Source organism: Drosophila santomea, unplaced genomic scaffold (assembly GCF_016746245.2).
Source record: "Drosophila santomea strain STO CAGO 1482 unplaced genomic scaffold, Prin_Dsan_1.1 Segkk79_quiver_pilon_misjoin1_scaf, whole genome shotgun sequence".
In the NCBI taxonomy this organism is placed as follows: Eukaryota; Metazoa; Arthropoda; class Insecta; order Diptera; family Drosophilidae; genus Drosophila; species Drosophila santomea.
In genome coordinates this window covers 663,584-688,312 of record NW_025319012.1, presented here as the reverse complement: position 1 = coordinate 688,312, position 24,729 = coordinate 663,584, and the positions used below count along the sequence as shown (strand labels likewise).

The following is a 24,729-nucleotide window of genomic DNA, read 5'->3' as shown; positions in this document are numbered from 1 at the left end:
TTACAGTAATTCTTTTTTACCGCCAAATAAACTAATATTCTTTCATAAGTATGTATCGCATTATATAATAATAGTCTGAAAGTATTAATTTTTTTTTATTGGTGCGGCTCCAAGTGGCTGTTGGAAAAATCCCCATCAAACCTGGGCCCCCAAATTTGTAATAATTACGGGTTTTGCAATTGGGGAGCCGAAAACACTCGGCCCCGCCACTTTGTCTTTCACAAACTTTACGTGTGGTTTGATCATGCTCATTGTTGCGTTTTCCAGCTCACAGTTAACAGCCATTTTTAGGTAGAGGGTGTGTTTATCAGAGCCGCCGAAAGCTTGACAACCCTGATGGGCTGGCGAGGGCTCGCTCCCCGCAATAAGTTAATGTGTGCTAAATTGTGATTTAACTACGTAGCAGCTTTGTGTTGCGCGTGTGTGCGCCGTGCCAGCTAACAGTTCGTGTTTCTGCTTTAGGAGGCAGCTGCAGTTGTGGCCCCATCGCGGTGCGCGTGTATGCGTGTATATGAGTGGGAACGGAAAAAAGAAAATGCAAAATCAGCGCTGAGCCAGAGGTCAAAAGTGCAAACACAAAACTGCTTGTGGAGTGCATATCCTAGATGACAAGGTCTAATGCCAGAAAGCAAATCGGCTGGACATCAGATAGTGAACGGCGAGAGGTGTACAACATTGCTGCCTGGCATTTGCGTACATAAAAGAAAATGTATGTACATACATATGTATGTACGATTCCTTGGTGATAACCATTGGGAGCGAGAGAGAGATTTCGCGTCAGCTGTTCATTGTTTTGGCTGTGTGCGGCACAAAGGTTTTGCTGGGACGCAGCTTCGTTCTCCGATCAGTTCCGTTTGTGGAATGAAACCGGTCGTTTTGCGCTGCCTTCTGCCCACTTCTCTGCCTTCCATTCTTTCCGCGTGTGTTTCCGAGCGCTTTTCTTTCGAGTAGAAGAGGCTTTACTTTCGGTCCGAGGAACTACAAGCAGCCACTGACGTCTCGTTTTGACGTCCGTTTCCCCAGCCCACCCCGCCGCGCGCGCTTGTGTGTGTGCGCGATTATTGTTATTATTGTGCTTTCTGACGCATATAACGGCAAAAGCGGGGCGTGTTTTCCATTAGCGGAAGCTTTGCTCCGTAAAAAGCGCCAATCGGACAGGTGTCGATGACGGGAAAGCTGAAGGTGTCGGGCATTGTAAACAAATCAAAATATTAAAACCGTGCTAGGTACCTATCAAAAATTCGCGTCAGTTAGTGATTTAATTAATAGAATTACAAGGTCACATTAGATCTATTGAGAGTTATCAAACGTGCTAATCGCGAAGCAAGACAAAACATATTTTTTTAAGTTTGGTCTCAGCTATTGTTCACATATTTTTGGCCCGTGCATTCGGTTACAAAGAGAGATGGAAAATCCCCATCCAAATGAAAAAAGGGCCAGCACACGATTTTAATAGTCATTGCTACGCGAGGGATATTAAAAAAACAATTAAATGCGCCCTCGCCATCGATGTAATCAGCAACTGCGAAACTTTTTAGCTCAACAGAACTATTTGCATAGGCATTTCTTGTCACCTGTTGAAAATGATGCTGAATAAACACGAGGAATACCAACGCACAAACCAAATGTTTCCCCACCAGCAGCACCAGCTGCCACAACTGCATCAGCAGCCCCATCTGCAACCGTCTCTGTCCCAGAACTTCCAGCAATTGCAGTACGGAACGGCAGCAGGTGTTTCGGCGTCAGGGTCCGCCGAAGCCACGGCAGACCTTCTCAAGGCGGAGCGGGAGTCCATCCACTCCGGCCAGTTTATGGTCTCGCACTTCGAGGCCGAGGAAGCGCAGGATGACCTCGAGGACGATGGCGAGGTGAAGATGCTTGACCCCGAGGATCCCGGTCTGGGCAAGCCGGGGGAGCCAACCAACACATGTCGCGACGTGCAGCTGTACGTGCCCCAGACAGTTGCCCACTTTAGCGCCATGGACCAGGAGGGCGACGAGAGCAGCATGAGCATGGTCACCTCCCACCTGGAGATAGAGACCTCACTCACCAAACTCTTCAAGTGCATGAATCTGGCCTATAGGTGAGTTGCATACTCGTACGATACCATAATCGAGCACTGGGGCACCAATAAACTATGAAATGTAGTTTCCCGCGCTTGTTCACGCGTTTCAAGCGTGATAAAGCCAAACTGGCCAACAAAAATCCAGCAACCGAAAAAGCTTGGACCGCTTCGGTCCCATAATCGCGGCACATGTTGAGACGTGACGTCGCTGCTCGGGTTACTTTGGCCCCACAATGCCTTAATCGTTTCTCCACTTCTTGCACCCTTTATACCTCTCTTGGGTATAGCTTCTCCCATTTCTGCAAGCGACAGCGCAATCATAATAAAAATATCAAAGTATTGTCAAAGCGATATCAAAATGATTTCAGAGCACTTCAATATGTTTTAGCTATGAAAGCAAATTTATAATTGCTTACAAGATATTTATTATCTGAGAGGACTTTGTCCACTACAAATCTGAATTGTGCACTTATTTTTATATTTTTGAATAGTTTAAAGAGCTAGAAGGAATATCATTAAAAAAAATTATGAAGTAGACTTAAAAGTTAAAATTGATTTGAAATACCCTCTTCGGTTAGTTGTGGTTATTACTCATTATAAAACAGCGTACGACAATTGCCTGTTTGATTCATATATATATAATATGGATAATAATAATATTGTGTTAATTTCTACGAACTCCGATTTCCTTTCATTTTCCCCTACTTTGTTATTTCATTGTTGTTTTTCGCTGTGGAAGGCAGTAGTGACGTTTTGGGGATTACAAAATGCATATACACGAGAAAGTGTAAATCTGCCGTGGTTGTCCTATCCTAACGAGTGGTACTACAATCGGAAGGTAGCGCATAATATATGACTAAAAATCTGGCTAAGGAATACTAAACAATTTTTAAATACTTTTAAAAAAATACTCGTCGACTGACAATTCATTTGTAAAAATCCGTACCTCCGTTCTAAAGATATTCCCATACAAGATTTCGGGAATATTTTAAATTACTCTTTTCGGCGGTTTGCTTGTCATTTTGTTTTGCTACAAAACCTTATTTTAAAATCCATAAACATTCTTGTTTTCTGTTAAACATTTCAATATACCACTTTTGGAAAAACTTGAACACCAATAACTTCTGAACACCTTGGGATCGATGGTGGTATATTTCGATGGAAAGGCATTTTCAACTTCTTTATATGCTTTTCACACATTTTTTTTTTCTAAATAAAACTGATTTAAAGCTTTCGCCAGAACCATTTGTATAATTAAAATTTAATTAATTTTTACGAGTTTAGAGATAAAACAGATAATTGTTTACTGCTATAGCCTTGGAACCCATTAAGCTTGAGACTTTGTTGTATGTCGCTAGAAATGTAATTCTATATATACTTTGTTACTTTTGCTGATAAGACTGCATCAAACAAACACACTTTGACGAGGTAAAAAAACTAGTGACGACCATAACTTCAAGATACAATAGTTCTGATATAAACTTTTGAATCGAAAAACCAGAGAGAACGCTATAGTCGAGTTCCTCGACTATCAGATACCCGTTACTCAGCTAGTGGGAGTGCGTACGATAAGGTTCAACAATCATTTTGCCATATAATAATAAAATTAAATATAATAAATGCCAAATTTTGCTTTAGCATAGAAATTGGAAATACAAATAATACAATGAAACAATTTTATTACAATAAAATGTTTGCATACCGATAGATACTTTAAAACCAAATAAGCAAATGAAAAATGTCATCCCATTTTACCAAACTATGGAAGTGAGTTTTGGGCAAGTACACCGCAGATTTTAATTTGCTTTCGTCCCTACTGGTGGACGCCACTACACTGCGGGCAAGAAAATTAGAATCGGAATTATTAGAATTTTTCTTAAAAATTTCAATTATGCTTTTTAATGTTTTTTTTTTTTAGAAATAATTAAAAAACACTACAAATTCAAAATAAATTAAGTTTTTAATTTCGTCATCAACAGTTTGCAAACATTTTGACTAAGAACTAGAGTATTTCTTACTGAACTCACCGACTAAGATAGTGAAAGCAACAACAATAAGTCAAAAGATACAATTAATAAAGGAATCTAGTGCTTTTTGTACACATTCATACTATTTAATAGATGTTTTTCATAAGTCTGATACATACATATGTAAACACAGATGCGCATATATAGGTTGATTTAAAAAAGATTGCATCTGGGTTGGGGTTGGGGATCAGTCTATTTTTATAACATAATCTGCGCATTGATTTAATATTAAATATTTGGCTTGTAACTGATAATATAGATATCAAAATTTCCATATTATAAAGGAAGCATTTTATTTACCAATACAAATTACGTTAAAATTTACAGTCAAAAACTTACATCACCCAAATGGAATCATTTCAAAGGAGTACGTCTTCGGTGGAAGGACAAAATTCGCCTGAACAATGTCATCTGGCGTTGTTGGCACATGCAGTGTGAGTAATAAGCCCTTAAAATAGCATGCTTGAACTTCAAGTAATATTATACCCTAAAATTGATTAAAGTAAAAGAAAATTTGGCGAGGGTTTTCCAAATGTCATATAAAAATGTGGAAGTAATTTACGTTGCTTTGTAACATACATGATAAGGCTACAAAATATTTAATTGTCAAGGCTCATGAGATTGCACCTCATTGAATTTTTCACATGCTATGATCATTAAGTGGGCACTGACCATCATCGGCATTGGTAAAATATTCCAAACAAATAAACTTATATGATGAGCATTTCCTTGAAAAGCAATACACGTGCAAAAGCGTCAACAACAAAAACTATTTGAAGTGAATCAAAGAGCCAGAGGCACCCATAAGCTTTTAAAGCACAAGTTATCTTCTCATCCGCTCTCGCTTCTAAAGCTGCTGCTTAACTTTTGGTAATTGTCGGCCAAGAGTTGTCAGCTGGTTTGGGGCAGATTTTAGGCGTGTTCCCCGTCTAGCTGGCTGGACGGGAGACTGGGTGAATTGGCGTTGCCAGGCGGGCATCTCCGACTCCTCATTCGCCACTTCGGGTTCTTATCATGGTCTGGTCGGCTGTGCCGCTGGCCCTTATCGTAGTCTGGACCCTAGCCGATTGTCATTTAATTTTTGTTCATTGCTGGTTTTTGTTTTTGCCTGGCGTGTAATTAAAAGCTGAACATATGATTTCGGCGCTTCTACAGTTTACTGACCATCCGCTCGATCGTCTAGACAGCCTCGGAGTTTCCCGAGCACTTTAGACGCGGCAGGAGTGTGGCGCAGTTTCAAGTGTCCCATTGATTATAACATAAAGCATAAGTCAGGCAAACAGCGAATCGGTATGATTATGCATTCAGCTTGTCATCCAGTCGGCCGACAGTGCCACATTTTCTGCTGATAGTATTTCCAAAATTTTCCGTTACATCATTTGTGCGAGTGGGAGGATGGCAGCCCTGTGTTACAAATACATCGTGAAGTGATTATCTCTTCGCTCTTCTAGATGTCGGCGACAAAGGCAAATGGAAATTTTTGTTTTGCTTATTTATTTATAGGTAGCAACTTCAACCGTCTCATCAGCAAATATCGTTTTGGCTTTTAGTTAGTACTTTAATCTTTGTTATTATCTAAGTTCAAATGGGCATATACGTATAACACTAAGATAATCCTAATATGTGAATGTCCTGGATAGATAAGGGGAACATAGAACCTGTACCGATTACATATTTGATCATTTTGCCTTCGCTTTTGTTGTTGTGTTAATCGTGACTAAACCATATAAACACGAATTTTGCAAAATTAGTCTACCGGATTTTTGATGTGTCAAACAATATCTGGATTCACAAATTTTTATAAGTTAATAACTCTGTGGAAAAATTTCTCATTTCTTTCTATAAATAAACCAAGTTTATTTTACCATACACATACATACATGCAAAAAGTTAGTAAACGAAAAAATTACCTGTATTTCCAAATAAAAGTTTATAGGCCTACGGCTTTGCCTTAAGGGGATATCCAAATTAAAGTGTTTTTTAGATGTTATAACAAAAAAGGAAAATTCGACTTTCTTTAAAAACCATATTATGTCTGATCTAAGGTACTCATTTCAGTTTTTGAAAGCCATTTTCATCGGCGGAAGTATTTATTTTTGAATATTTCAGTACGAAAATTTGACCAACAAAGCTGAAAGTTAAATATAATAAAGTTATCAAACAAAATTCCATGGGTTACATTTTTTTCTGGTCTCTCTAAAATATAATCAAAAGTTCCACCCAATATCATTATGAATTAAAAAAAAATACCCAACTTTTTAGATTGACTATTATATTCTGACTATTTTCCTTGGAATTAATATAATTTTGATACTGACAATTTTTTGCTTACCCCTTTTGTTCCGTTTTCGTTTCATTTTTATAAATGAAATAAATAAATTACATTAAATATGAAAACCTCTTAACGTGATGCAACAGTGAAACTGATTTCAAACGGCCAAATTCCATTATTTAATAGCGTATTATATACAAAAATTGCAACTAGCTTCAAAGTCGTTGGTTACAATGCTATAATCTTTGATTTTAGAATTCCTTTACAAAGTGAAATAGCCAATCAATCTTTATTAAACATAAAAGATATTAGCTTGTTATAAATTATAAACAATTTTTAAAATTCTTTATTGCATAATTTTTTACCATCCAGGAAACCAATTTTAATAAAATTGTTCATCCAAAAATAAATCTTAACGGGGTTTAACAGGTTCACTTTAGCGTTTATAAGTTCTGAATGAACCCTCTGCTGACACTTAACCTCTAGGGTAATTTGTGTCTATATGTATGTGTTTAATTTTTTTTTTGGCAAGATTTAAGAGCAGTTTGCTTTATTAAATAATTGTTAGCTACGTCACAGCTCTCCAGATAGTTGTTTGAAAGAACCACTGGTATAATGACACGTGTTTCTGACACATTTTGTCATCTCTGGGGAACTCACTATCTCTATCTAACCCCAGAATCTTATCACGTCGTTTTTTATGTTTTCCATACTAAACGGTGTTTGTGTGTTTTCCTTTTTTGCAGTCATACAAAAGCGCAGAACACCGGTGTGTCAATTTGCGTCGCCGCTGGACGTTGACATACATAGCAATCCACAAGTAAGTACCTGTAGTCTTAGTTATTACTGACATCCTTTTAAAGAATTTAGCCACGCAGAAAGTTTAGTAATAAGTTCTAACAAAAAAATGATTTGATGTAAAAAGTAATTCCTGCAATTATTATTAAATATTTGACTTTTTTTTAAATCGATTTTAATACATTTACATTTTACTTAAAGCAAATCTCGAGACTTCTTATAGTGCAAAATAACAAAATCTTTTTCTTAGGTAAAGACCAATATTGTTAGACTAATCTTATTTCGATAAATTTGTAGACGTTAAAGTGGGCGGGTCAACATTCTGAAACAATCTTGCAAAAACTAGGCGTCATTAGAAGCTGCATAATTTCAACTTTCTATCATCTATAGTTCTGGATAACAGCGCTTATACAGATACACGGACGGACCTTGCCAAATCGACTAGAATAGTAATTTTGATCGAAAATATACATATACTGTATTAGCTAGCAAATCTGTTGATGATACATATTAAGTATTGCACTATTTATACCCGTTATTTATACAATAAAAAGGTATACTAGACTTGATTATAAGTATTAAACAGGTAGAAGAAAGCGTTTCCGACCCTAACTAAACTAACGGAACTAAAAAATCGAATAAGTTTAGATTAAGCATGTAGTAGTACGTCTACGCTGTCCACTCTTCTAATACAAATACCTGCTAGTTATACCCGTTACTCGTAGAGTAAAAGGGTATACTAGATTCGTTGAAAAGTATGTAACAGGCAGAAGGAAGCGTTTCCGACCATATAAAGTATATATATTCTTGATCAGGACCAATAGCCGAGTCGATATGACCATGTCCGTCTGTCCGTCTGTCTGTCCGTCCGTATGAACGCTGTGATCTCAGGAACTACAAAAGCTAGAAAGTTAAGATTAAGCATACAGACTCCAGAGACATAGACGCAGCGCAAGTTTGTCGATTCATGTTGCCACGCCCACTCTAACGCCCACAAACCGCCCAAAACTGCCACGCCCACACTTTTGAAAAATGTTTTGATATTTTTTCATTTTTTTATTAGTCTTGTAAATTTCTATCGATTTGCCAAAAAGCTTTCTGCCACGCCCACTATAACGCGTACAAACCGCCAAAAACTGTGTTTAAGACTCTCCTTCTCCCTTCCATTAGCTGAGTAACGGGTATCAGATAGTCGGGGAACTCGACTATAGCGTTCTCTCTTGTTTTTAAATTATCTCTAAAATATCGACGTTTATACGAACATACGGATATGGCCAGATCTAATCAGATAGTGATCCTGATCAAGACGATACATGTACACTATATAGTTATCCTGAATGTATTGGCAACCAATATGTATATATATTAAAAATAAAATACAAAATATTACGCTTATTCCTGTTTGAGCGCGTGGCGATAGTGTGCATGGCTTCAACTCGAATGAAATTGGCGTATCGTAGGCTTAACTAGAATCTGTGGACTAGTAAATCCATTAAGGATTTTATATTTTAATCTTTATAATAAACCTAAATACTACATTTTTCACTGAAGAAAGAATCTTTTTTTGATATGAATGAGAATGACATTATTTGCAATGGCATTAATTAGTCCACTTTGTACCATCGAATTACTTGGAACTGCTTGTGAAATATGGCGCACGCCTGGATTGGTATCGTCAAAACACTACTCTTTGCGACCACACAGTTCCCCCTCTCCAAAAATCACTGACCGGTAGAAGGCTCCCATGCTGCTGGAAAGAAAGGCATCACTCGATAGCGACGTGATCGTCGCACGATTGTCGTACGCCAATAAATACCAGGGTTAGATACGGCATGGACCCCACGGAATTCCGTGGTTCTATCGTCTACTTTCCGGCGGATTCTCTCTAGCTACAAGTGATAAGAGCAGCGGGACATTTTTCAGTGTTATTTTTAGCTGTCGTGAACCTATTGGAGGGGGGAATTTTTATTTTTAAACTGAGATAGAGCTTAAGTACCGTAATGTATAAACATTTTTCTTTACTGGTAGATTTTTTTTAATACTCTTTTTATTTTAATATATGGTTGTAATATCAACCGAAACAAGAGACAACGCTAGAGTTAAACAAAAAAAATTTTTTTTTGGTTTTTACATAACATTACGATTTTATTTAAAAATTATAATTTTAATTTAATACACAAGATTCGAAATCAGATATTTTTGAATTTTTGGGTCACAAAGTCTCATTGATCTTACCTTGATAGTTCATGAAGTTATAAAATTACTATAATTAAACAAAATGGTTTTAAACGAACTTTTTATTATATAATGTTTCCTATTGTTTATTTTTACAAAACAAATTTCTAAAATGAAAAAATGGTAAAGTTTAACATTCAATTAAAAATATATCATATTATATTTGTAAATATTTATTTTATTCTAGCTGAAAAATTAAATCAAGTTTATTAAATATATTAAATAAATTAAATTACATTTTCATTGTAACGGACTACACCAAGAGATTGATAATTCCAAGGGCCACAAAGAAAGCGTCCGAAATTTGTATTTGAATTTTATTATTACTGTCGCTGCTTGGACTGCTGTTCAACAACAAAAGTTCGTTTGTCGTTGTTTGTTGTATTTGGTTGTTGGGCACGCGCGTACTTATATTTTGTGCAACTCACTTGCAATTTATCATTGTTAAACGCTTAATTGTCAGGATATTTAAAAGAAAATATTGGTTTTGATTGGGAAATTTTTTCGGACTTGTCGTATTTCTTTTCTTATCGTGCTTTTTCTTTATTTTATAATTCACACAGACTGTTGTTCTTGAAGGCAAGTACTGGAAACGGCACTCAGCTGTAATTAAAGCCGAATACAGAAAATGGCGCAGAAACTATAGGTCAAAGGCTACGGGCTGCTTAACATATGATTCGGTAAGTGATCAAAATTTATTAATAGACTTTGTAGAATTCTCCATCTCTTTAAATTGGACCAAAATAACCATATACGTAAAAATTGCCGTAAATAGCTATAACAATATGGAAACAGCTGTTAACTTTGCTATTGGGTTACAAAATGTATTACCTTAAACAATGTACTTTTATCCAGAGTGAAAAATCCATAAGCGGTTAGAATGGGCTGCTGTCGAATGTTCTTAAGTAAGAATTTTTCAATCTGGTAAATAAAAATTATAATTATCTATTGAATAATTTAGTTTTATTTGCAAATGTCATACTACTATTTCAGCAAATGCGAAACAGTATCCGCTTACCATTCTATCCAACCCAGTTCCGGTTCTAGGTACTTTTGCCAAAATCTTTGCTGTTTTATTTGCCTGCAAAAAATTTTGTTTGGCAAGTGTGAACGTTTTTATGAAATGATGTAAAAGTTTACTTATTGACCTCTTCCCACAAAGAACTCACTTCCTCTGATATGCCATTAGTGCGTAGCATGAGAACCAACATAATCATCCACGGAGTATCCCAAGTGGAGGAGGTCATGAGCATAAATAAGCATTCGTCGGAGCCAAATTTGCCCTCTAACACGGTGCTAATTAAAAAGAAAGGCCCCGATGGTGCCATCAGGAGCACCAGAGCTACGATCGGCAGCATAAGTATGCCAAAACACTCGTTCAGTTCGCCGCCGCACACTTTCAGGATCTGCTGCCTGCCCCGAAGACCAGAGACCAGATCGCCCTGACGAAGCTGTTGGTTGTAGTGAATCAAGCCCGCGGTCATGACTTGCTTAAGACTAACAAAGAATATAAGCAGCAGGCACAGAACCAAAAAGGTGTAGATATAGACCAACATATAAAGGGCCAGCGGAACTGGCGCCAGTCCAGCGCGAGTGTAGCCGTGGAGGTAGTTGCCGAAGCAGAGGATCGTGAGCACGCCGTAAAGTATTATATTGTGCAAAAACTGTTGATCTGTGCAAGTACTTAAACAGCGTCTGTTAAGACGCAATAGAAGTTGAACCAAATCCCTGTGTCGATGCCGCCTCACATACAAAATTAAATAGATTAAGAAAAGCACCAAACACGTGCTCCGAAATATAACGGCCTCGTAAAAATTTCCCGTTCGGTTGTAAATGGCTATGTGGAATCGACTTGGCTGAAGGACGCCAAAGATGAAGCAGGCCGTCGTAGAAACTAAAATACAGCCAGCATAAGCGAAGGCATAGCCTTCGCTTCTGGATGTGGTCACTAGTCGACAGTGGTCGGAATCGAAATGCCAGCACATCAAACCCATGATGTGAAGAAGACGGAGATAAAAACGCAGGTCCCGACAGACGTTTGACATTGTGCAGTTCATGGGTCGCTGCAAACTAACAAATGTACTGAATTGGTATCCAATTTCATTGTTGATTTACACGATATGACACTGTCAGTAGGTGCAGGGTAATTGATTAGGTTTTTGTGTAGTCTATTTATTTATTTATTGCCCCCACACCTTTTGGAGTCCTTGTTTCTGATACACTGACAAAAGTGCTGGTGTCCATTTGCCTAAATCTCTTTACACCATATTATTATACCCGTTAATTTGTGGTGCTCCTTGACTTTTGCTTATGTTTTATCTGCGACTTTTGATTTTCTTTAAAGCAGAAGCAAATTCATATAAAAGGAAACTGATTCTAGCGTTCACAAATCGCAGAACGGTCACACAGTAAAATGTTTTTGATTTTTTGTTTTTTTCTTGACTATTTTTATCATTATTTCTCACTCCCACGAGTTGACTAACGGGTAGTTGATAGTCGAGGAACTCGATTGTAGCGTTCTCTTATGATCCTCTGTGTTAATGGTAAACAATTTAATTGTACAAACCTTCACACACACATTGTGTTAACAGTTAACACATGCTTTTAACATAGAAAACTACAGTTATTTTAGAAACAGTATTTTAGTATACTACTTTACTAACCTCCTTCTGTACATCATTCCTGCCCATTGCTAATACCAGCAAAATTATCCATGGCAGGCTCCAAAGTATGGCAGTTAGCGACATGAAGGCAAATCGCCAATTCTGAAGAAATCGTCCTTCAAATATTGTAGATACCAGATAGAACGGTCCAGACGGGGTGATCAGTAGAATAAATCCGGTTACGGGCAAAAGCAGCAAACCGAAACAATGATTGATCTCGATATAGTTTAGCCACATTACATGGTTGTGTTTGCAAAAGTTGTCATAGAATTCGCGACTCTGCTTGCATGATTCAACATTTATAAGAAGTACTTGATTATAGTACTTTAAAATCGAAAGTAATATTCGTTGAATACAGACAAAAAGGACAACCACCTGACCGAGAATAAGGTAGGAAAATCCATATTGAAGCAGATAAATAGGAATTGTGGTCAAGCGAACACCTGCTGTCCAGTAACCGTGAGCATAGTTCAGCATGCAAATGATAAATAGGGATAGATGTGTGAAATAATAGAATGCAAATGTTCCTTCTTTTCTGTGACTTCCAGAGATGTTGTTAAATTGTAACATGGACTGCAAAAGGGTGACGAATCGAAAGCGTTGAGTATAGAGCTGAATGTAGATCAGCATTGTAACAACGGAACAGGACCTGATGTTGATAAGGGCATAGCAGTTGCCTGTACTGTTGTGTTTTCCCATAATAAAGTGACTGGGATAGTAGGTGCTGTATATGATCAAGCTGCACGTGATTCCCACGACACCCATCAAATACAGCCAGGCATTGCGCTCCTCAGAAGCATTATTCTGCACTAAGCACTTCTTAAAGTCGATAGTGAACCGCAGGACTCCAAGCCACTTTAAGGTTCGTAGCTGAACCCTTAACTCTTCAAATGCGGTGCGCGTCATTTGGTTTGCGTCAATTAACTAATCACTAATATTGTAACGCTGATATATTGTGTTTTCACAAAAATATATCTAGCAGATCTACTTGAGGGACACGGTATAGTAGTCTGTTGTTTAGCCATTTGCTATCTTGCTTAGGATAAACACCTCTAATGGATTAAGTTTTGGGACTTAAATATACAGTAAAAGTATAAATATTACTTTATCCTTCTCATGTAGTCGAAGGAGTTATGACATTGATATATATTTATATGATGTATGATACATCGAGAATATTTTACAAAACCATTTAAAGCATTCTATACTTGGTTTGCTAACTATTTTCAGTTTTGAATTTAAAGCAACCAAGAGAGAACGCTGTAGTCGAGTCCCGACTATCTGATACCCGTTACTCAAAAAAATTATCAAAACATTATTTAAAAGTGTGTGCGTCGCAGTTGTGGGAGGTTTGCGGGCGTTAGAGTGGGCGTGCGCTGCGTATATGTCTCTTGAGTCTTGGGAGATTAAGCATCTCAACTTTATAGCTTTTATAGTTCCTGAGATCTCGACGTTCATGCGGTCGGACACACAGACGGACAGAGTATACAAAGTGTACTCCTTTAATCTATGAGTAACGGGTATAAAACATTAAGTTTATATTCGAAATATTATTCATTAACTACTAAGCTTAAATCACATAGCTATCACTTAAAAATGCTTTTCTGTTATTAATACATAAAACAATAGAAATCTGTAAATCGAGTCCCTGGCTTATCGCATACCCATTACTTAATTAAAAGGAGTATGAGGAACATATACAACTAGAAAAGAGGGTGTTTCCCGTATCGGACACGACCACCACATAGCAGCGGTTGCATTTATTGACCTCTTCGCTGCTTTACTATTTCCTATATCGCGTTTATAATTTGTTTGCGTGACCTAAGCATTATCGGCGTATTTATAGGAATTTGTAAGACAACTAGTAAAATAAAAACAGAACACATCGCTATAGTCGAATTCCTGATCGAAGACCCTTACTCAAGTTGTAAGAGTGTGAAAGAAATATTTCAAAATTTTTTGTTTTATCATGTCTTTAAAATTAAAAATAAAAAATGTAAAAAGATATCTGATAGTCAAAAAACAAATCTCTAGTATTCTTCCTCATTAAAATATTATTAACGAATTCCGGAGTTAAAGGAAAATCTTTAGGTCACTTATTAAATTATCCTGTTACTAAAAGATGGTAACAGGTTAAACAATAAAAGTGTTTTCTTAATAAAAATTAAAAGAATATTCGGATAAACATCATTTCAAGAAATCAAACGGGTTATTGATACAAACGGACCACAGAAGCGTTTTTATTAGGGCATGCCATAGGTATTGCTTTCTTACACGGCTAGCGTCGATTTCAAAGACGATCGTTATTAAAAAAAAAGGGTGGACATGGCGCAGAGAAGAGAAGGAATGCCACAAGAACTAGCACAAGACCGAAGTCAGAGCTCAATCGCTTATTGCAAAGCCATAAAAACCTACTTCGCTGTTGTAGAACGCAGGACACACAATTTTCCCAAAAGTTCGGGGTTCGAGCGAACAGCTCTTGACATATCTTGGTTGTAAATAAGTAGCAGTCTGGCTGCAGTCCGGATCAATGCAGGGCTACTATAAAACCGAGCAGTATGTAACTGTAGGTGGAAAATGCAGCTAGTAGCACTAAACGTCTTGATCTGGAGAAAAGCTAAAGTCAGTGGCGTGGCGATTTCCTAGATCTTTTTTGTTATGATACAGTAGCAGTAGAAGTACATATGAATTAGTCCAACCGTTAGGCAGGCTGAGGCCTATTTGGCCACAAAATGCGTATTTCCCACTTGACCGAAAATGGCCTGCTTGTATTCTCCTGTCTTCATTATCACATGGACGAGGGCTACTAGTGACAGACACTGCGATAGAAACAATCCTATCAGAACAATTGTTTCATCTGTCATGCCAATTATTGCCGCTGTGAAGCTCATGTTGAATGCTGAATAAAACAAGTCACTTAAACGTTAGAATAAACACTCCCAATTCGGACCCAAGTGGCATGACGAAAAGTTGCATGCCGACTGACGGCCCGTTACACAGCTGCGTATTTGTTTTGGCCTTATTAACTTATCAATAATAATAAAGGAATACTAAGATAGCATCTAAATTTTTGACCATATATTTACATCAGCTATAATCGGATGGAATTAATTTAAACTTACTTGAATAATAAGACGGTTACTCATGAAGCTAGCGGCGCAGGTCATAAAAGTTGGCGAAAGCCATACAACGTTGGTTATCAATTTTATAACGATTGATTTGTTAGTCTGAATAACCATAGTCAGATAAATAACTCCAGTTACATCAAGCGAGGCAAACATCCACGACAGCCAAGCGATGAACCCGTAGACAAGACTGATCTCATCATTGCAAAGCATTATCAGGCGATCGTGCACCTCCAAGCACGCGCGTAAACGCATACGGTTTGCGCTAGTTGTTTTGAGGTCTGCCGATTCATCTATAACCGCGTTAATCTGCGACTGATTCCAGATGAGCACGAGACGTACAATATGTACCATGCAAAAGTATGTGCCCATTGTAAAACTAGTTACCAGATATCGTAGAGGAAATCCCAAGGAGGTAATGACAAAAAGTCGAGAAGCATCCGTCAACCATTCGAGTACACACGTCTTGATAAAGTTCACCATGTAGAGAACATTGGTTGCAATAATTATCCAAAGCAGACGTTTGGGGAGGAGCAGACGAACATTAGCCAAGTGCCTCCGTCGGTAATACTCTATTTGCCTAACAATTCGCAGATGTGGGGCTTGCAGCCAGATGAGCCACGCATTCTGGACAACCAGAATACCAAGGGCCATTACCATAACAAGTCGGTCGAAGTGGTTTCCAGTCGTGGTAAGCTCTCTTTTGAAGCACCTACGCCAATATGTGACCATGACGGACATGCAACCAACTAAGTAGGCTTGCAAGGCAAAGTGAATTACGTAACAGAGAACGCTGCGACGCAACCGGATTCTTTTTTTAGCGGGATTATAGTCAATGCAGAATATCCCCAAATATCGACAAAGGCGGTAGTAAGCACAGAGTTCACTCTGTTTGAAGTCCATATCGAATGACTGATGAACCTAGCTGAACCGCTATTTTTGTGGTTAATTTCCAAAGCCAATTCTTGGTCGAATACTTCGTACCTAAAGTATTTTGACGAAAGTGTTCGATAAAAGCAACATAAATAAGTATCACTTAGTCATTACATCTCATTATAACACTTTAACATGTTTTCATTAAAAGGACGGTCAAGCGTTAACATAAACTTACCTGATTGTGTATGTCGTTAACGAGTAAGGGTAGGATGAGATAGAAAAGCATCGGTGCCAGCCAACAGAAAATGAGAACCAGGTCAATGCTTGAATGAAACCCGTCTAGGTTGCTGACGTAAAATATTAATATGCACTGCATGACCTGGTATATGAAGAGAAAAAGTAGGACTCCACCATAAACGGCAATCAGTTCTCTTTGACCCAATAGCAGGATTTCATCGTGGCTTCTTAAATAGCCGGACACTTCAGCCATTGAAATGGAGTTGGTGGACACCAGCTGCTCCAGTTGCTTGACCTGGACTTGAAGCAGTTTTTTCAGGACCAACACCATGCCGGTATAACAGGTGAATTGAAAGTTCGCCAAAATGCACCGAGATACAAATCCCAGCAAAGTTAGGGCACGGCTCAACTGCATATTTTTCAACCAATGTATGCCGAAATGCGTCACCATGACTCCGTAGATAAGGCAAACCCATAGCCAAATGTGGTAAAACCAACGGATCTGTGGCACAATATAAGGCTCAAATTGCAAGAACCCCACCACCTGCGAAAGTCGTTGCAGCAGATTCACTTGCGATTCCTGCTGCGAGCGCATCCAAAAATTGGCTAGCAATTGACTGACCGAGGTGGTCAGAATCACAGCATTGTCAAAGGTGTTTCCACTTTGCGATTTAGTATCCATGTAGTAAATGCATTCGGCGAGTGGTCCCAACAAAGCGGCCATAAAAGCACCAACTACCAAAATTTGAGTCGCAGCTGAAGTCCAAGTACCATGGAGCCAGTAAATATGCAGCGATTCTGAGAAGTCCAAGTTTGTAAGGCCCAAGTAGCGTTGAAAGTGCAGGAAAAACAGAAGCTTTTGATTCCTTGTGCCCATTCGTTCTCTTTGTCATGTTTCACTGAACTAAATAACAAATCACCAAAATAACGAACGAGTGTATTTCAATTAGGTTAATTGCCATGTTGATTGAATCTTTTAGTTGATAATGATAATGGCTACCCAAGCTACCCATGCTTCTGTGGGACGCATTCATGTTATCTGGACTATAATATCATGATGCTTTTTACTCATATCTTTAAGAAGTATTTTACAGCTAAAGCTTTAGAGGGTACTTAAGTATATACATATGTATGTTCTTCATGGAAGACACCAGCCGTGTCGATCTGGTTATGTGCGACTGTCCACTTCCAACCCTCCCAAAGCTGCCCCTACCACACTTTTGAAAAAAGTTTTGATCTTCTTTCACATTTTACATTTTCGAATAATCACTTCTGTATCTTAAGTTCTATAAATGTTAAAACAATAGTTTTATTTTATTCTATTGCAAAGATGTACATACATATGTATGTGTGTATGATGCTTAAGAAAATTCACTCGAATGCGTCATCGGCGGCTGCACATCTTAAAAAAGTTATCTTTTAAAATTACACTTATCCCTTTTACAGAAAAGTGAATTGGACTTTTTAGAATGGTCACCACTGAACGATAGGAATTTAATGCCAGACGATTGGACCACAGACACCCTATTCTCGGCTATAAACGTTCCATTCCCTTTTCCTGATTCTAGGGAAATCGGTGCGTAATATTAGACAAAAATTATAATTACATCGCCAAAGTTTAATGCAAATCATTTCTTAGCACGCGGCGCGGGAATCGCAGACTTTATACAGCCCAGTCTCGGTCCTTTGCAACCGAATTTAGATGACATCGACATTAGTTTTTCAGGTATGAAGTTAATTTTATAAAATAGATGAAACACTCCAACATTTTTTTTACAGACTTGATTCCTACCACACGCTTGCCTCCAGTTCCAGAAGAGGGAACCGAAGCTGAAATGCTCAAGAACGACGAATATTGCCTGTCAGCGATTGTCGGGGCTCCTCATACGCTGTATTGCAATGATAGCATAATGGATGTGGTAAACAGCAGTAACAGTGGAGCTGTAAATGTGGATGCAAGCATGCTGGAGCTCAACACGCCCATAAATAACATGTCGTACAGCGAGGTAGAGCAACGATTTTCTGTTGCACGACAGGTGCAGCAATCCACCAATGATTCTCAACTTCTCGGGGACCCAGGTTCAATGTCCGGACGGATACACGGAGGCAAGCATTTCGGAACTACCAGCGCAAACGACAATAGCAGCAATAGGTGCGTTATTAACGGTCGCGTGTCCAAGAGCACTCAGCGGCCATTCCGACGCGAGCCTCACAATTACGACAAGGCTCAGCCCACATTGCACCAGACAAACCTTTATCAGCAGATGTTGGCGGAACAGCAGAAGAACCAGCAGCAGCAACACGTAGTAGTGCCTTCTTTTCAGGCTCCCCAACAACAGCAGCTTGCTCAACAACAACCCTTTTCGACCCAGGCGACAAACGCCTTCAATAATCAGAGTTTTATAAGCAGTTACGCAGATAACTATCAGCAACCGCATCAGCAGCAACTTAACGTCAAGGTAGAGCCTCTACATTCAGATGTGCTGTCATTACTAAATGACAATGCATACTCTATTGGCTACAAGCCCTATCCGCAATTTAAGAAGTCCGCCTCGACGGGAACTTTTCTGAATGTTCCCAGGCAGACGCAACAGCAACCAAGTTATCTGCAGCAAGAGTCCCCGCAAATGCAACAGTCACTTCCCGTAGGACTGGGCAATCAACAACTTTTGCAGATAACGCGTCATCAGCAGGTTAGCAATACACAGCAACAGCATCATCAAACCACGGTGGCTAGCTTGTTGCAGCAGCAGCACCAGCAGCAAAACCACCCACAACAGCAACTGCAAACTGCTGTCAGCTCAGCCACATGGGTGTCGCCAAACACCATTTTGCCCAAAGAAATCTATCGCTCCAACAGCTTACCATTAAATGTTTCGCTTAATAAACTACCCGATGGTCGACAGCTGCATCATGAGCAGCCCTTCGCAGTGCCCAAGTATCACTCCAAGGGCAAGTCGAGGGTGCGCAGCAATTCGATGCACCAGCAACACACTTCCGTGGTGGCTGCTGCCGGAGCGGGAAGTTCTTCATTAAGCGCACATAGTTGCAGCAACCTGCTGGTCTCTCAGCAAATGCAGCAGGCAACCAGCGATCCCATGTTAAACAGTACCCTGGCACAATTGCTCACTTCGAGTAAGTATTTTTTGGTATTTACTGAACTGTGCTTAAATATTTACAATTCTAGATTCACGCCTGCAAACAGCAGTGGCAAACAGTTCGTCATCAAATGCATCTTCCGTCAGTGCCATAGCCACCACTAACAACAACAGCAATGCGCCTCCGATTCTTTACGCCAACGTCACATCACCGTTATCGGTTCCGGTGCCAACACATCAACACTCACCAACAAAATCCGCCTCCTTGCCTATGGCTATTAACTCGGCACTGCACAGCCCACCTTTAGGGAGCAAAATACACGGTTTTGGGCTGGCCACAGCTAACGTGGGCAGTAATAGCTTGAATTTGTCACCGGAATCGCCGTTCCACGAGTCACAGGATTCCCCACTGTCTCCCACGACAAGCCTTAAATTCCAGCCGAGAGACACACACCGTCGTGCTGGACACATCCACGCCGAGCAGAAGCGCCGATACAATATAAAGAACGGATTCGACACTCTGCACGCGCTCATTCCGCAGCTTCAGCAAAATCCCAACGCCAAGTTAAGCAAGGCGGCCATGCTGCAAAAGGGAGCGGAGCACATAAAACAACTGCGACAGGAGCGGAATGTTTTAAAGGATAAAATTGAAGCTCTGCGTATGGAACGAGATGAGCTAAACAACTCGCTGACGTAAGCATGTCCTAAGACAACCATACCCCCAAAAAAAATAAAAATATTATATTTTCTTTATTAGGCACCTTCATTCTATTTTGCCAGCTAATGGAGCACCTGTAACGAGGCAGGGTACGGAACATGTTCGGCAGCTTTACGACACTTATGTTCGATACAATACAATGAACGATTGGAAGTTTTGGATTGTAAGTAAAACTTTATAGTCGTATCGTATTTTATTAAAATTTGTCCAGTTTTTGGGCATTACGGTAGCAAAACGTTTTTTTTCATATCCATAGAAATTTACCAGACTAATAAAAAAATATTAAAATATTTTTCAAGTTTTCGGGTGTTAGAGTGGGCGTGGAAGCATTTGGAAACAAACTCGCGCTGCGTCTATGTCTATGTCTCTGGAAGCTGCATGATTAATCTTTTATAGGCGGTCATACCGACATGGACAGTTCGACTCGGCTATTGATCCTGATCCAGAATATATATACTTTTAAAATATATATAGTCGGAAACGCTTCCTTCTGCTTTGTACATACTTTACAACGAATCTAGTGTAAGGGTATAAAAATGGAGAATGGACGATCGCACCCTCAAATATGAATGTTCTAATATCCAGTTTTGTGACGAAGAATAATTTTTGTTTAACATCTTAAGGAAACGATATATATATATATATTATTATATATATATATATTATATTATTATATTTAAAGCAAATACGCGAAAATATATTTTTAAAAGTTCAAGAAACGATTTAAATAATCAATTATTACCGTTTTCCAGTTGGGTCTCATTTTGGAACCTTTGCTTGCCTCATACACGTCAACAGTCTCGAGCGCCAGTCTTGATGAGTTACGTCGGACTGCTTTCCTCTGGGTTGATCAGCACTGTTCCCTAATTGATCTGCGTCCAGGTAAAAAATTGATCCTTTACTCAAATTGGGGTATATAAATAATTATTATTATACTTTTAGCTGTTACGAATAAACTAAAGTACCTATCTATGCATACGGATATTGTATCGGAACCACCCAGTACATTGCAAGAGGAGGTGGCCAAAGCCCTCCAGAATCCAAGTGGCCAGCATCCAAATTTACACGGTCCCTAACCGTTGATGCTGATGTCCGTGATATGAATTTATTAAATTCAGTCTTTATTTTAACAAATAACTTCGAGAAACTGTGCAGCACTAATTGTACAAAATGACTAATAAGCATATTTTTATACAAGAAATGGGCAGACGGCAAACAATAAATTCGCAAAGCAGCAATTAGTGCCTAAACTCTTGACTTAAGCTTATAATAAACAAACGATTTTACAAGAATTGCGTCTGAGTTTATTATTATTGCGTTTCTTTAGAATGGGTATTGCTTGAAATTTGCCAAATACTTGTTATTTTATAGCGTTTTTAAAAAAACAACTTTTTTTATAAATTTTACGTCTACGCTTAACTAAAATATGAATTGCTACAACAATTAAAAAACTTGAAGAAATTTTGTTTATTAACCAACAAAACACATTTCCAACCTTTAAAGTATATACCCTTCAGTACCAAAATTCCTCGCAAGAGTTCGAAAAAACAAAAATAAATCTCACAGGCCTTTTTTAGCAAAGTTTCAAACACCGAAGTCAAGCCAAATTTTGTCATGGCTTTGCTGCTGCCTATGTTCGAAGTTCATATTTGTTGTTTTTTTTCGAAGTAGTTAGGAGCAGTGACCGAAAATGAGAGTGAGAGATGAGAGAGGACAAAATGAGAGTAGAGAACAAAACGCTATGTATAGACTTCTGAATACCATTCTAATTATTGGTGGGATATTTTTATATTTTAAAGTGTATATTTAATTTATATTTGTTGATTTAAGGATTTTAAATTTTTTAAGAAAATAACCTGTCGCTATAGGCAACGCCAATGCGTCCATTTTTAATTATTTATCTATTTGTAATTAGAATTACTCTAATTACACGGGATCATTATGGTCGGAAATACCCTGGCAAGCGCCTGTCAGAATTTTCGGTTTCGTTTTCCGTCACCCCTTTTTTGCATTTTTATTCAATTGTAGAACATGACAAGTGGTGTTTGGAACATTTTCAACGTTAAATATAAAAAACCTGTAAGTATTGTTTCGCATTGGTAAATTAGCATAGCTAATTGCATTCAAACTACATGATATTAATATATATTATTTCAATATATTTCTTTACAGATAGCATAAGCCAGTGTTGGGACAGGTACGCTATATTTTTACCTAGGTAAGGTACAAGGTTTTTACAAAAATAAGTACCTAGGTAAGGTAAAAGGTTTTCAAATTTTTCTGTACCTAGGTAAAGATAAAAGGTAAAAACAAGTATACGAATTTTTTAATTTTTTATTCGGTACTTTTTAAAATTAAAATAACAATTCATATTTCTTTCTTCAAATAATAACCGAACGCAAATTTTGTTGTTCAGCTACCTGGCTTGAGCTTTGGAAACAGAAGAAATTTGCTCGCTTAGGCTCTGATGATTTATTCTCTTCCTTTTTTGCCACTTTTGATTTCATGGCCTCATATGACGCATAGCTGTTTGGATGCACCCTCTACAAAAAAGTATTAATAGAATAAAATATTTTTAAAACTTCATAACATTTAATTTTGTGACGGAATTTTAATTTTGGCGAAATATTGTATGTGCGTATGTAAAAATGAATGGCTACTTCAATATATATTATCAATATTTTGGCGCCAATTATTGTATGTGCGTATGTAAAATTGAATGGCTACATCAATATATATATTCAATATTTTGGCGCCAATTATTGTATGTAGAAATTAATGGCTACATCAATATATATTATCCATATTTTGGCGCCAATTATTGTATGTGCGTATGTAAAAATGAATAGCTACATCAATATATATCATCCATTTCCAATAAATATTGATGTAGCCATTCATTTTTGATTTGGTATAGAGAAAACGTCGACACATCAAAGCACAATTTTTATATTTTCTAAATGAAATGCGCTTTTATTTACAAAATCATTTTTTTCCATGTACAAATACACATTTCGCGCATTAAATATTTTCCGAGAAAATACCCTTTTTACACATTACAAAATTTGATTTTGTCAATAAAATGTTCTTTAATTTAAAAAGTATAAACGAACTTTTATATCCCGAAGCACAGAACTTATACTTATTTTCATTTACTTTACTTCACTTTTAACTTGCACAGAAATACACACATATGAACATATAATATATTTATACTATACTTGCCTTTCCAGTCGAATTTTCGTCGAATTTAATCGCTTTATTTACACACAATACACAATTGACATCTGGCTTTAAAAATTGGCCATTTAAAACAAAAGGTAGTTCCTTTTTTTTGAGCTTTCTTTTACGGACATTTTTCGTCTCTTATGGACAGTTTTGGGTTCTTTCACAAATTGTTAAGGTATGATCAAATATGAGTGTTTGATTTAAGCTAATAATAACCGAACAGCATTTGCGTGGAAAATTGTGAAATTAGAATCGAAACATAAATAATTTCCTATGGTGGAATAAGCTTATTATTATTATTGTGGAGTTTGATTATTTTGTTCAAAGGAAAATGATCAAAAAGTCTATTTAGTTATAAATAAAGCTAACACAAATATTTCAGTACCTTTTTACCTAGCTTACCTAATTCTCTAGGTATACAAAAATTTGTACCTAGGTAAGGTAAAAGGTAGCATAATATTTGTATACCTAGGTAAGGTAAAAGATACCACAAAATGGTACCTAGGTATGTACCTAGGTACAAGTATCTAGGTACTCCCCAACACTGGCATAAGCACATTAGAAGGCCAGCCCAGCAGCCACCGGAGAAGGCCTTGCCCCACTGACGGCACTTGCATGTTAAAAAGAACGCAAACAAAAATAGGAAAATATTAATGGAATAAAAATAAAAATAATAATTGAATTTACCAATTAAATACATTTTTTACGTTTTTTGGGAGATTTTTCTGTATTTACAGGTATTTTCCCAAGGAATTCCGAAAAAGTTCCTCGGGAATTCCTGAGGAATTCCTCTGGAAAACCCCTTGCTTATTTTTCGATATTCCCGAGGAATTCCTGAGGAATTCCAGAGGAAATTACTGTCAGATTTGTATGGAGACTTCCCCTAGGAGTCCTGGGGACTCCCTAGGGATTCGTTAGGGAATCCTTAGGGACTGGTACTGAAGGGTATGTACATACATATATGTATATCAATCTGGCCATGTTCGTTCGTTTGCTTGTATGAATGTCGATCTCGGGAACATTAAAAACTAAAGGATTGATATTAAACATGGAGATTCAAAAGATGCCGACTTTGTCTAAGTTATTTTCAGAATTATAGAATGTAAATAAGTTATTTTCCAATGGTTTTTAAAAGTTAAAAATAAAAACGCGAAGTAATTAAATTGTATTTTGAAAGATTATGTATGAGACTGATTTGCTTAAATTAATTCTGCCCTAACGAAAGCTTCAATTTGGCAGAGGCAGCGGCAGCGCAGTCGGCAGCGCAGCTGAAGTTGGTGGTATGATCGCTTGCACTTCAGATTCTTACGAATTCGGCTCGCTGGAGGAAATAAATGGTGCAGAAGCTAGGCCAGCAAACGTGGCTATGTTGTGCAAGTGTAACGGA

General features: G+C 37.9%; 3 protein-coding genes and 2 long non-coding RNA genes across 7 annotated transcripts; 2 read left to right on the top strand and 3 right to left on the bottom strand.

Moving 5' to 3' along the window:
• Positions 1-312: 312 nt before the first annotated feature.
• Positions 313-21,406, top strand: LOC120457697 (MLX-interacting protein). Its single transcript, XM_044006727.1, has 11 exons — positions 313-2,083; positions 4,420-4,526; positions 7,111-7,184; positions 9,961-10,077; positions 17,745-17,874; positions 17,938-18,024; positions 18,078-19,433; positions 19,486-20,089; positions 20,154-20,277; positions 20,867-20,996; positions 21,057-21,406. The coding sequence occupies exons 1-11, from the start codon at positions 1,584-1,586 to the stop codon at positions 21,188-21,190; spliced, it is 3,363 nt and encodes a 1,120-aa protein (XP_043862662.1). The 5' UTR covers positions 313-1,583; the 3' UTR covers positions 21,191-21,406.
• Positions 10,086-17,698, bottom strand: LOC120457701 (gustatory and pheromone receptor 39a). Of its 3 annotated transcripts, none has more exons than XM_044006729.1 (4): positions 16,297-17,698; positions 10,416-10,478; positions 10,229-10,318; positions 10,086-10,172 (listed from the first exon to the last, which is right to left on the bottom strand). In XM_044006729.1, exons 1-4 carry the CDS (start codon positions 17,173-17,175, stop codon positions 10,086-10,088), a joined length of 1,119 nt encoding a protein of 372 aa, XP_043862664.1. In that variant the 5' UTR covers positions 17,176-17,698. The 3 variants fall into 3 exon arrangements, with proteins under 3 accessions (XP_043862664.1, XP_043862663.1, XP_043862665.1); XM_044006728.1 differs by lacking the exon at positions 16,297-17,698 and adding an exon at positions 15,183-16,263; XM_044006730.1 differs by lacking the exon at positions 16,297-17,698 and adding an exon at positions 10,567-11,454.
• Positions 11,997-13,128, bottom strand: LOC120457698 (gustatory and pheromone receptor 39a-like). Its single transcript, XM_039645194.1, has one exon. It carries the CDS (start codon positions 12,964-12,966, stop codon positions 12,040-12,042), a length of 927 nt encoding a protein of 308 aa, XP_039501128.1. The 5' UTR covers positions 12,967-13,128; the 3' UTR covers positions 11,997-12,039.
• A 552-nt stretch (positions 21,407-21,958) lies between the features above and the next one.
• Positions 21,959-22,660, top strand: LOC120457763. Its single transcript, XR_005617080.1, has 3 exons — positions 21,959-22,193; positions 22,287-22,311; positions 22,531-22,660. It is a non-coding gene; the product is annotated as an uncharacterized LOC120457763 (long non-coding RNA).
• LOC120457764 lies at positions 22,466-23,323 on the bottom strand. The gene is made up of 2 exons (XR_005617081.1): positions 23,271-23,323; positions 22,466-22,657 (listed from the first exon to the last, which is right to left on the bottom strand). It is a non-coding gene; the product is annotated as an uncharacterized LOC120457764 (long non-coding RNA).
• Between the last annotated feature and the right edge of the window lie 1,406 nt (positions 23,324-24,729).